This window comes from Staurois parvus, unplaced genomic scaffold, assembly GCF_062004578.1.
Source record: "Staurois parvus isolate SC_StPar_1 unplaced genomic scaffold, SC_StPar_1.0 ptg000414l, whole genome shotgun sequence".
In the NCBI taxonomy this organism is placed as follows: Eukaryota; Metazoa; Chordata; class Amphibia; order Anura; family Ranidae; genus Staurois; species Staurois parvus.
Genome location: NW_028318210.1, coordinates 5,471,525 through 5,485,359, shown reverse-complemented (window position 1 = coordinate 5,485,359; position 13,835 = coordinate 5,471,525). Strand labels below are relative to the sequence as shown.

General features: G+C 40.6%; 1 protein-coding gene across 2 annotated transcripts in view; it reads left to right on the top strand.

Moving 5' to 3' along the window:
- The window catches only part of TTBK2 (tau tubulin kinase 2), a 193,721-nt gene that overhangs the window by 112,920 nt on the left and 66,966 nt on the right, over positions 1-13,835 (top strand). For both annotated transcript variants that reach the window (XM_089686883.1, XM_089686882.1), the window contains exon 4: positions 12,810-12,883. In XM_089686883.1, the coding sequence (XP_089543009.1) occupies positions 12,810-12,883 (74 nt within the window). The remainder of the gene's footprint in view (positions 1-12,809; positions 12,884-13,835) is intronic.

The following is a 13,835-nucleotide window of genomic DNA, read 5'->3' as shown; positions in this document are numbered from 1 at the left end:
GCTGAGAAGATTAACATACCTGAAGTAACCTACCTGGTGAATGTGTTAGAGTAAGAGAGTCATTTGCATGAATTTAAAACCACCATCAGCAACTCATACAGGGTTAAATGTTTATTCATATTGGGACCTTTCAGAATGAATGAATTTAGTAGAGGTTCATTCTTAGCCTTGTGATTATGTGAGATTCCCGCACTGTCACTGTCGTTTTTTCCTTTCATGTACAATAAACCTGTTAACAAGGCTTCTTGAAGCACCCACCTGATGCAAGATCAGGGTGATGTCAGCATGGTTATGTGACTACAGTCATCTCACCATACATTTTTGCTTACATCTGATTGGATGATTGATATCAGTACAACTTCACCTCAATCACAAAACAAAGTGAAAATTCACTTTAAAAGTGAAACATGCAGGACTATCAAATCAAGCCCTTTTATCTCATCTACAGTGCTGGATCTGTCCCAGAAATTGCAAATCTGTCTCGGCTGCCCAGGATTCCAGGCACAGGGCTCACAAAATACACAAACATTGTTACATAGGATTACTAAATATGAGGCAGCCTTATTTGCTTCTAATTGTGTTGCTAATTTGCTTGATAAATGTTCTGTAATGTATTTTTCCTTTAAGTCTCATGCACACGGGGCCATGCAATGTAAAATTTGGCCTTATTTGCCTGGAGCCATAGCTGTTGTATACAGCCACCCACGGAATTCAGTATCTGTATGCAGGATAAGGTGCAGATACTTGCATCTGAAACTTGTGTACGCATATGGATGTATGACCCTGGATGCAGGTTGTCTATGTTCATGTGCATGTTCACGCAAGTACCAGCATACACGCTCGTACAGCCACTGATTTCTATGGGTGGCTGTTCAGAGCACATATGGCTCCTGGGCAGTGAAATGCACCTGAATTATACAATACATGCATGACACCTTAAATAGACTCGCTGACTCACACTTTATTATTAGAAAACAAATGCTGCTGGAAGATATGAATCAGCGTTCAGTGCGGGGAACAATGGCATGGAGTAACCTATGGCAACCAGTCAAAAATGAGCTTGCTGAAGCTCTGGGTGGGCTTACAGAGCAGTTAATGTTTCAGCTTTCCAGTAGAGGGACATTACAATTTTTCCATACAAATATAAAGATATATATATATATATAGATATAGATAGAGAGAGCGAGATATATATATAGAGAGAGACAGAGAGCGCTATAGAGAGAGAGAGAGAGAGTGTGGCAGTGCGGTATCCTGCCATGATGGAAATCATGATGGACACCCAGGATTCTCAACCATGCAGGTTGAGGGGCTCCAGGCAGTTCTCATAATGCAGAGGAAACTGGTTTATCAGTTTCCTCTTTGGTTTGTAAAGCCTGTTTTGGGACCTGTAGCCTGGAGATTTCTAAGAGATTTGGGAGGGGTGAAATCTCCAATCCTGGGCCCATGTTTTGAGAGCAGCCAGCGCGATGATTGCACAGGTGTGTGCAGGCCTTTTTGTGGAGGCCAGGCCATGATCCTGGGCTCCACCCCGGCAGAAAGGAGTCAGGCGGGCTCCACCCTGGCAGATGGGAGGTCTCTGCCTTGGAGTAAGGTGGGATTCACCTAGTAGAGGCGGAAGCCAGACAAGCTGTGTGCTATTGGCTAGCTGTGTGCGGGAAAGCCATTTTTGGATAGAGTCTGCAGGAGACAGACGGAAATCGGTGTACCAGCCAGAAGGCTGAATATCATTTGCATTTGTTTGATGTGGATACCCCTGCGTGGGAGGATTTATGGAACTTTTTCTTTCAAATAAAATTGGGCAAAAAGGCCCTTAAGAAGAAGCGAGTTGCTTTGTGCTTTAAAAAAAGCTCTACCATCTGAAGCGAGTTCTCACAATAGATAGAGAGATAGATCTAGATATATACATATATTACACCCGCGCCAAAGAAAATCCGAAATCTCAATAAATAATTGCTGCTGCTCATAGATGAAAATAACACCAACACAATGTTACCAAACCGCAGCGCAAAAAAAAAAAAATATATAAATTAATTATACAATAAATAAACATGTAAAAAAAAGAAATAAATTATATTAATGAACAAAAAGTCCCGAATGAGTAGTAAATATTGTGCTCCAATCAGAAAATAGTGCTCAAAAAAACTCTCCAACATGCCCACACCATCCGTGACTTCCAATCCTGCCGCACTCACCAGATGCTGTGGACTCTTAGCTGATATGGCTTAAGAGTCAAACAGGCTTAAAGGTGGGGTAGAACCTCCACAAATGTATCCCACTCAGGAAATCCTTGCTTGACAATCTCCAAACGATCACCCATAGATGGATAGCAATGTGAAAGAGAGAACAGAAACACCAATAGTGTAATACTGTATAAACTTTTTAATTATTAAAACTGATGCCCATATTGCACTCACATTTCTAAAATATTTTTTAAGCCTTTTTTTAACATGTAGACTCCTCAAGCAGATAACCGAACCCATCACATTAATCCATGGAAGCAAAAATAGCAGATCACATTGGAGCATTAGAAAGTGAACTAGCAGCAGTCTATGGAGATGTGCTCTATTCTCCAACAAAACGGCTCTTGGAATGCCGCAACCAGCAAGCGGTCCACTCGCCAGACGCGACTTCACGAAATTGCGTCAGCGCATTTCCCCCTCCTCCAGGGCGTTATCACAAATAGAGATATATATATCTATCTAAATTATTTTTTTTTTCACAAAATGTAATCTGTCCAAAAGATTAATATACTTTTTAAATAATTTAAATGTTCTATTTTTACCAGCGTCTTATTATATGTATAATTACATTTCAAAAATAACTTTCTTTCAATATTTTACTGTCCATGGTGCATGGATTTAAAGAGATTCTTTAAGTATTTGAAAGCATGTAGACTTTTCTTGGTTAGGTATATAGCAATTTTCCGCATAGGGCAGGTGGAAATGGGTTGCTGTGCTTGGATGAGCATAAAATTGTAAAATGTTGCAAGGCTCATGTAAGCGATTATGCCCTTTTTTTCTTTGCCTTACCCCCCCCTCCCCCCAGAGACCACTTATTCCTTCATCTACACTATAAAACTATCTCTTACCATTTGTAGGCTTCGTACAATGGACTTTTTTGAAAGATGATGACATCTGGTTTAAAAGGGTTTATTGAGCCAAATGGTTTTGTATGCACATGTGTTTAGCTTTGCCCTGCAGCCCTCTTACATGAATGATGACTGCAGAGTCTGCAGGCAGTGATCCTGCTGTCCTTGTTCACTTGCTGCTTACTCCATTGGCCCCCTCCCAGCTGAAACAATCATTCAAGTGCTTGCCAAGTATGGCACAGGTGTTGGATGTTCATTTTGTCTAGTAAATATATTTTTAATTTGTATTCTATTTTAAAGCAGGGCTTTTTTTGTCAGAGAATAGGTACAAGTACTCAACCAAACACCCCCACCAAAGTGTAGCTATGTGGCACGCTGTCCCAAATGGTGGGTGTGGCCAAATTGCACTAACAGTGGGAGTTTCCTAAAGGAACCTGGTAAAATAAATCCTGACCTATGTACGCTATACATGTTACACATGTGCCACCGTCCTTGTGCCCACACTATATGCTCTAAATTTTGTGGCACAAGTGAGAGTCTAACAGGCATGTGCAAAAGTCAGCACAAGGAAGTAAAAAGAAATTATAATTCCATTACATATGCTTTTAAAAATCTTACCTCAACCACTTAAACTCCAGATGATTTTGCCCCTTTATGACCAGGGAAGGTTTTCTACTTAGCATTGTGCTATGTTAACTAGCAATACTCAGTCACGCCACACCGTACCCAAATTAAATTATCATTAATTACAATCTAACAGAGCTTTCTTTTGGTGGTATTTAACTGGTTCCTACCCGGCCTATTGTACAATGAAGTCTGGGTGGGACCCAGGGGCGGACTGACAACTCATGGCACCCCCGGGCAATAGGGGATCATGGGGCCCCTGTGTCCTTGCCCAAACTCAAAAAAGCCTATGAAAAAGGTACCAGGGGCATCTCATGGGGCCCCCTACTGACCCTGGGCCCTCGGGCAGTGCCTGAGTTTCCAAATGGTCAGTCCGCCCCTGGTGGGACTGCTGTCATTCTCGGATGATATCATATGACACGCATGTGCACCCTTGGGGGTGCACGGCGATCAGTGGTGAGCTGTGTCCCTTGGACACAGCGTATCACTGATCAGGGTAAAGATCCAATAATGTTGGCTCTTTACCATGTGATCAACTGTGTCCAATCACAGCTGATCACATGTAAACACTGGTTTGTGGCATTTCCTTTCCTCAGCGCTGTCACTATCTGAGGAAAGGGAAAGCCAATAACTGGCTTTCCTGTGACGGGGCATTTACACTGATTATCAGGGCACTGATCAGTGCCCTGATTATTGGTGCCCATCAATGCCTCTTCATTAGTGCCATCTCATCAGTGAACCTAGTTGAGGGAGAGTGTGATGAGGCTGAAGCATTATGGGTGGAACAGCACATGGGGGTGCGTACTACAATTATTAGGGATGCACTGAGATTTTGGTCACCAAAACATATCGGCCAAAAATAGAAATGCAGATAGGAAACATTTTGCCAATACAGGTGCTGATACGGGAGACTGTGTACTCCAGATGTGAGGGGGGGGGCTGAGAAAGGCAGGAGAGGAGCGGTGTGTACAGTGACTGGCTGTCACTATGTCAGTGCCACTTTTTAAATGTAATTTTTTTTAATGTAATTACCGGCTTTTTTTTCTCTTCCCTATAGCTCACAGAATTAGCTGTCGCTTCCCTGCACCTAAAAGAAACCGTTTCCTTTTAGTTTCTTTCCCGAGATAAAAGAAACCAAAGTTTTCTATAGCACTGGGGAAAGTGACAGCTCATAATGAAGAAAAAAAAAAAAGCTGGCAATTGCATTTTAAAACCGGCACCGACATATAGTGACAGCCAGTGAGGGAGCCTCTCTGTGTACACTGCTCCCTCACTGTATTCACTGCTTCTCTGCTGCCCCCTCCTTGCACACACACCCTCCCCCTACAAAGAGGACCTGTCACTCATATGCTATCACATAGGGGACTATTGGTCACCTATGTGATAACAATAAAGTCATAAATTAAAAATATACATGAAAGTCGAAAAAAAAAAATGGAGCCTCCCCGCCCCCACATAAGCAGACGTTTCGGATCGGTTTTCGGCCACATGCATTCTGAATTTTCAATATCGGTTTCAGCACCAGAATTATTTTCATTTCAGTGCACCACTATCATTGGAGTTTGTTATAGTCCTCCCAGTGTTAATGAGGAGGTGGAGACTCGGCTTCTTGCACAGATCGCAAGGGCTGGGACAGTGATAATAATGGGGGATTTTAACTACCGGGAAATTGACTGGAGTAATGGTACTGCAGGAACAGTTAAAGGGCAAAAATGTTTAAGCCTACTACAGGACAATTTTATGGTACAATTCATAGAGGCCCCAACTAGCAATGATGCTCTGCTGGACCTGGTTATCTCAAACCATGCAGAGCTTATTACAAAAGTCCATATAAAAGAACACCTGTTTAGCAGTGACCATAACATGATTTAATTTATTAAATCACAGATTGGGCCACAGATTGAGCATGTCTGCTTTAGACACTTAAGCGGTAATTCACCCTCAAAAAATTCTGCTTTATTAACAACCCCCCCCTCCCTTTCTTTATGAACTTTTTTGGGGGGGAACTGGGTAGTTGGTTTTGACAGGTTTCTGCACCCCCTTCTGCTCAGGTCGCCTAGGCGATTCCACCGGACGTTCTCTCCCCAGCTTGCAAACTATGGGGATATGTCATAGGTCGCAGAAGGCTGCGGGACCATTCACAAAGCGCAGTGGGAATCGCATTGTGAAGCTGCAAGGAGTCAGAGCCGGCTTCCCAGTTAACATGCTGGTGTTGGGGACCCGAAGACTGTCGAACAACAGGGTAAAATGAGGACAGCACTAGATCCTTGGACAGCTAAGTGTCATTTTTTTTTTTTAATTAAAAGTCAGCATCTGCAGTGTTTGTAGTTGCTGACTTTAATTTTTATTTCCAAACAGGATAAAGAAGAATCTCTTTAGGTAAGAGTCTGTCTACAAGGGACACACAGAACGGTGCCCTTATATTTACTGTAATCCCCCTCTATAGGAATCACAGTAAAAACCCAGTACTTCTGAATATAGAGGCACTCCCCTGCCTGTCCTAATTCAGAGTTTGATGCTTGAGCATCAGTTGAGACCTATTGTTGCATATACAGCTGGGAAAACAATTCTTTCATCCCCTGCAGATTTTCTTTGTATGTGGGGAAACCTACAAAATTTTGCAGAAGATCAAATAATTATTTTCCCCACTGTATGGGTGCAGGTTGTTTAACCCTGTGAAAATCCAAACTTTCAGTACAAAAATCATGTCAAAGTTGATTGTGGAATAAAGGTTAGATGAATATTTGCTTATTACCCCAGCAATGCAGCTTTTGCCACTAGCATGTAAAAAAAAAAGATTTAAGTGGGCCTGGTAAACCACGTTGTAAAAAAAAACGTATAATTTTATCTTTATTACAGAAGCTGCTGAGGGAGCTTGGTGAGTTAAAGTGATATTAAAGGCTGATTTTTTTTTTTTTGCACCTTTTAATAACATACATGTCATACTTCCAGCCCTGATCCTCCCCTTCTCGGGTCCCCTGCAAGTGTTCCTGGCCCTCCCACCTGCCGCGTGCGCCCATAGCAAACAACTTGTTATGAGGTTACCCAAGCAGGCTCGCTTCTGAACCGATGCTCTGTCTGCCCATTCAGACACAGAGCATGGCTCAGCCCTGCCTCCACTCTCTCCTCATTGGCTTACTGGCTGTGGTTGACAGTAGCAGGAGCCAATGGCTTCAGCTGCTCTCTGTCAGTGATAAAGGAAAGATCCCAGAGAGCTGCTGCTCTCGTGCACACTGCTGGATCGAGACCGGGATTACATAAGTATTGGGGGGGCAGCTGCAAACAAGGTTTTTTTACCTTCTTGCATAGAATGCACGTAGATAGAAAACCTTGAGACTTTACAACCACTGTAAATAAAGTGTGATTTTTCCTTTTTAAGTGAATAATTTTTTTGTGTCTGTGATCCTGGTAGATTTTTATTGATATCCTGTAAAGAGTACATCCTGTTATAATTTTGGTTTTGTCTGTGGTGCAGCTTTTATATAGGGAAAACAAATACCTATGTTGCAAAGTCATCTGCCTGCTTTTTATAGTTTCTCAGATTGCAGTCAGAATCATTTATTTTTGCAATTAAGCTGTCCTCAATCTATGTCTTTACCGCGGAGTGTCTGTAATGAAGCAGGCTACAGTGATGTATCTTGAAAACCTCTCTCCGCATACGGGAAAAGCAATAGATCTTTGAAAGTGGGCAGACGTGCTGAGAATTTTTGTGAGTCCTGTACAATAAATCTAAGCCTCTCTATAATATATCTATCTATCTACCTATCTACCTATCTATCTACCTATCTATCTATCTATCTTTGAAAACACCCATGCTCTGTGTTAAATTATACCAAATAAAATAAACTAAAAGAGAAGAAATAACCAAAACAGCACAAGAGTAAAGCTGCCGTCAATTAGACATCTAATTGTGAATGAATGTGAATACAGTTCCTCTAGGATGACGTCGGCGCTACCATATTAACATAAATTCCATATATTTTACGTGTGAATAAAGTGCTCTTGTACATTCAGTTTGAATAATAAACATGCGTTGTGCCCAATCAAAGTGTGTTCTTTCCTTCTGCCCTTTTAAAGCGGTAGTAAACTGTGTCCATTTAACAAAAAAAAAAATCCCCTGCAAGGTAAAGACATTGCTAGTATGTGTTGCATACTAGCACATTATATAAAACTTGACTCAAAAAGAAGCCTCCAGTGCTTCGCTATCACCGCTGTAGAGGCTTTCAATATTCACCCAATCTTCCTTCCGGCCATCTGACTGGCTGGACCACGATTACGTCACTCCCACGCATGCGCACGGGAGTCTCTGGACACGGCACAGTGCTCTGAAGGAATGGCACGAGCATGCCTTTCCTTCAGAGCGCATGCGCCTGCTGCAAAAAAACTTGAATATCACCTAAATGATGCACGTTTAGGATATATCATTTTACCTACAGGTAGGCTTTATTATAAGATAACCTGTAGTTAAAAATATACAAAAAGGGTTTACTTCCACTTTAAGAAATACACACTCCACATTCACCGGCCTAATGATTTCTAAAGTAAAAAGTCAGATAATGCTTTTCCATCAGCTCCTAACTTCAGCTTGTTCAATTAAGCTTTGGCAGTAAATCCTGGGAGCTGATTGCTTTCTATGCAATCACACCAGATTTTGCACTCTTCAGTTTTAGTAAATAACCCTCTTAGTGTACCAATTTTATTGTAAACTCATTGCAAATATTATTGCTCTTCTATGAACATTGAGAGGTGCAAGCCACAAAAACAAAGTTTCAGTTTCTTGTGGCTTGTACTTTTCAATACTAATGTACTGTAAGTGCAATACTATTCCCAATGAGTTTACAATAAAATTAGTGCACTATATGCGGTTTTCACTCTCATGATAGTTCTAATGCAGGGCAACACTGGGCACCCTTACCCTAGGTTCACACCCAAGTGTTTTCCGCTTTGCAGAAACGTACTACAGTCCATTTAACATGATATCCTGTGGGACACACTCACATTTCCACATTTTCACCAGGTGCATTTTTTTTACAGGGTCAGGGACTTTTTTAAAGCAAAAAGTTGCATTTTTGGCTCTATAGACATGAATGGAAACGCTGCAGAAAAGCATGTAGTTCGTTTTTGCCGCAGTTTTTTGATGCATTTTGCAGTTTATTCTGCCTAGCAACAATAAAAAAGTGTCAAAAACGCAACGGAAAAAGCACTGCAGAAACAGACTAAATGCAAACTGTATAGGTGTGAACCTAGCCCAGTGTTTCTCAATTCCAGTCCTCATGGACCCCCAACAGGTCATGTTTTCAGGATTTCCATTATTTTGCACAGCTGATTTGATCAGTTTCACTGCCTTAGTAATTACCACAGCTGTTTCATCTGAGGGAAATCCTGAAAACATGACCTGTTGGGGGTCCATGAGGACTGGAGTTGAGAAACACTGGCCTAGCCTTAGAGTGACAGAAGCATTGCACAGATTTGAAGGAAAAGCTATCCAGTGGCTGACACTGAAGGCCGGCCAGTTAACACTACACGCATTTCATTTGCTTTTTCTGCAAGTTTTTCTGCACAGAACTGTACTGGAACACAGTAAAATGCATCAAAAACGCACCGGAACGCACCAAAATGTACCAAAACGCACTGGAATGCATGGCCCTGTTTAAATTGGAGGAAAAAAAAGGGGGAAAAAAACTGGAACGCATAAAAAACACACTGGAACGTGTCAAAAACGCACCGTAATGCACCAAAAATGTGCATGCAAAAACTCATACGTAACGCATCTGGACTGCGTTTCTATAATGTGAATTGGCCCTTAAAGGGACCAAGGACCATCATTTGCTATACCTGTGACACACTGATGGAAAAGCATTATCAGAGTTTTTACTGTAGAAGTCAATGACATCTGCGGTGTGTGATTTTTTTTTTTTTTTTTTTTTTTTTTTAATAGTAATGGCAGCGATCAGCCAGGAATCAGTGACACTAATAGTGATCAGTGCTAAAAATATACACTGATCTAATATAAAAATTATGTCATATGTTAATGACACTGGCTGGGAAGAGGTTAAAGATCTAGGGCAATGAAAGCATTAACTGTGTACCTAACCAGTGTTTTTGTGTGTATATTTAGGTGTTTTTACTAGGCAATGTGCTGGATTTTATTCCCTGCCTTGCAGGGAAAGAAAATCCAGCAGATCGCCACTGACAGGACACTGCTCTGCCTTGTTTACATATGTGTCCTGTCACTCCCCTGACTAATCACAGCAGAAGGGGCACAAAGAAGTGCAGAATTACGTAAAAAAAAAAAAGTGTGTGTGTGATTTTTCACAGAAATGCCACCCTGTAAACATACATCTGCTATAGGATGGTCGGGAAGTGGCTAGAGGTGATGTATAACATCGTCCAAACTCATCTGTAACCCCAACTCCCAATTTTTTGTACTTCAGTGAGCTGTTGGCCAGGTCACATCTTGCCTCACAACTTTATACCTCAACATTAAAAATTATTTCTTTTGTAAATAAAAGAAAAAAAACTAAACATTTTTTGTAAATGCTAGTGTCCGCACAGTGCTGAGGATCGAAGGCAGCATTTTATTTATTTTTTACATCAGAAGTAAACATGTTATTTTTATTTCCGTAGCTCTTGTTTAAGTCCTCATGCACATGGGACCTTTTTACAGCTGCGGCTTTTGATGTTTTTTCTACAACCAGTAAACCCCCCAGCATGTTATCCTATGTGTCCATGTACACATAGATTGTAATCAATGTTTTTTGGCAGGGAAATTTTTTGTCTAGAAAAAAACCCAGAACTAGTGGGTCTCCTAGAGGAGTTTTTTTGCTGTAAAAACGCTAGAAAGCTGAAACACCGTAAAACGCCGCAAACCGGCGCTTTTTTTTTTTTTGACCAAGAAAAAATATTTTTTTTTTGGTCAAAGAAACCCGCTAAAAACCGCAAACTCGGAAAAACACTGCTAAACGCGGGAAAACGCGGCTAAACGCTAATGCAAACATGCTAAAAAAAAAGTTGAAGTTAAGTTGAAGTTAATGTGACTTTGCACAGCTAACGTTACCAGCGTTATCAAAACATCCCGTGTGCATGGAGACGTAAAACCATTATCTGCTTTTCTGAGAGACTATATTTTTTTATCGAGCTTCTAAATGTCTTCCTTTCATGCCATTCATTGCTTACAATTGTGTAGCTAGCTTTGATTGGTCACAGTGGTACATGGAGGGACAATGACTGACAAAGCTAATCACAATAATACATACTGAATGAATCGCTTTCATTCAGTAAATATGGTTGTTTATACCAGAGAAATTCACTGGTATAAGCAATCATAGTGCAATGAAAAAAAAAAAAAAAATCCTGATCACTATGTTAACACTGTATTGCTCTGTGCACAGGAGTAAAAGAAAGAGGGGAAAAAAAGTAATATAAAATTGAAAAAAATTACTTTTTTTTTTTTTTTTTTACTACATACGATCACCAGTCAGTGTCCTTGATCACCGCCACACAACTTATATTATGACTCTGTACTGTATTGGTGACGGTATGAATAAAACAATTGTGAAAAAAGGACAAAAAAAATCACACTTCAAAAAACTCACCATGCCTCTTACTTAATACTGCAGGCTACTTTTCAAAAAGGGGTCATTTGGGGAATCTTTGTACTGTCCTGACATTTTTGGGTCTCAAGAAATGAGACAGGACGTAACTACATCAGGATTTACCAATTTTCAGATAGAGTTCACAAACTATGGCATATAACTTTTCCTACCAACTAAATAATAAACATTGATTTGGGTTATTTTCACCAAAGAAATGTAGCAGTATACATTTTGGCCTACATTTTTGAAGAAAGATTAGCAAAATTTTAACAGTACAAAAACATTTTTTTACATTTTCATTTATTTTGCAAAAATAAAAACCCCATTGATTTTATTGAATGGTTAATCTAGTGCTGCCTCAATATAAGCTGATCTTTAAGGGCTCGTTCACACTTGGCTGTTTTACCAACGCTTGCCAAACGCCCCTATAGCGCTTGGCAAGCGTTGGTCCGGCGTTTGCGGAGCATTTTTTAACGCTCCGCAAACGCTGCATGCGCGGTTTAGCGGCGGTTGCTAGGCCGAGCGTTAAAAACGCCCCACAAATGCCTATAATGCAGTTTGAATAGTGTTACCGCTCCGCAAACGCCCTGCAATCGCACCGCAAACGCCAACCGGGCGTTTGCGGAGTGGCACCATAGACTAGAATAGAAGGCTTCAACGCCTCCTGACTCGACCAGAGGTGTCCATTTTGCCGCAACGCGATGCAAACGCTCCCGTTAGAACAGCACCATGTAATGTGTAATGTGCAGAATTGGCAGAGGCGTTTGGGAAGCAGTAAAAACGCTTCCCAAACGCCTCTCTGCCACCTGCACACAACGCTAGTGTGAACGTAGCCTAAGGGACAGGCCTGCCCTAAATAAATCTGGAAACCTTGGCTAGATATAGCGGACTCTTTCTGGAGTGGTGGAATTTAGGTGCTAGTGATCTCTTCTGGTACGTATGGGGTGCTGATGGTGCGAGTGTTTTGTGTTTGCTTGTGTGTGTTTGACTGCTTTTGATTGTTGATCTGTTATGCTGTTTTTTTGTTTTGAAATCTTTATTGTTCTCTTAGGTTTTAGTTTTGGGTTCCTGTTCTCATTTCTCATTTTGTCTCTTCTGTCTGTTATTATTTGTGTTTTTTATTATTATTATTATTATACAGGATTTATATAGCGCCAACAGTTTTCTCAGAGCTTTAAAATATAAATGTAAATGCAAAATAAATACCTTTTAAAAAAAACTAAATAAAAAACCCAGTGATGATAAAATACCACCAAAGAAAGCTCTATTTCTGTGAAAACAATGATAAAAAATTCACATAGGGTACAGTGTTGCATTATTGCGCAATTGTCATTCAAAGTGTGACAGCACTGAAAGCTGGAAATTGGCCTGGGAAGGGAGAGGGTAAAAGTGCCGATTATTGAAGAGGTTAAACATTTTAATTGGTTTTTATTCAGTCATGCAGCTCTGTCTAATTTCCTTTGTTAATTTATTAACTTGATTTGTGTTTTTTCTTGTAGGTAAAGATCATGTATGTCGCTTCATAGGATGTGGGAGGAACGATCGATTCAACTATGTGGTCATGCAGCTGCAGGTATTGCAAAGTACATTTCTAAAAATTTTAAAAGTGATTCTTTTTGTATTATCATTGGAGTTCAGTGGAATCATTTAAAATTTCCAAATCATGTTAAAAACTCTTCAACCTGCTTACCAAGAAGAAGGTAATCTACAACTAGTCCAGTGTGAATGCCAGCCACTGCCACCAGCCAGAAGTGAAAACTTACAGATGATGAATTTGAACACACAATTAATATGTAGATAAAAGCAGTAAAAGAATTAATAGGTAATAGAATTCTTGTCTATTGTAAGGTACCACTTCTCCTATGACTATAATATTAAACATTGGGGCCCTAAAGTTGGTGCACAGATTCACTGTGTGAAGTGTGATAAACAAGGAGCTGTTGAGGACGACGATGTATGATGCGTGCATTGACCTTTATTTTTGTGTAGTCGCATTCATCCAATGAGTGCTTTCACTTAAGGCTTGTGGTTTTCAAATATGTGTACTTTCAGGACTGTTTCTCTTCGGTGACTATTTGAATCTTTGGGATTGTGCCAAATGAGGCCTCACTCACACATGGGTTTAAGGGCCGACTACATTTTCCTGTGGGAGACTCAGCAGGGTTTCTGTGAACAGCTCCAGGTAGGGACATCCATACAAAGCAATGAGGCTAAAAGCTTCCACATCCATTTTTGGACATTTGTATGCAACTGGGCTTGCATTGATTACCCTCAGCTGGGTCCTATACACAAGTTTGCATCCAGGGCCGATCATCCACAGATAATCACTGCATGTCTGTTTACATATGAATGTGTACGGACACTGTCAGCCTCTCATTGGCTTTCATGGGGCAGCTGTTTGTGAAAAATCCATTGAGTCTTCTGCAGGAAATCATGTTTGGCCACAATACTTGTTTTTTTTTTCCTAATTTAAACTTTGCTGTGTTCATCTGCAGATCAATTTCAGTTTATGGTTTTGAAAATAT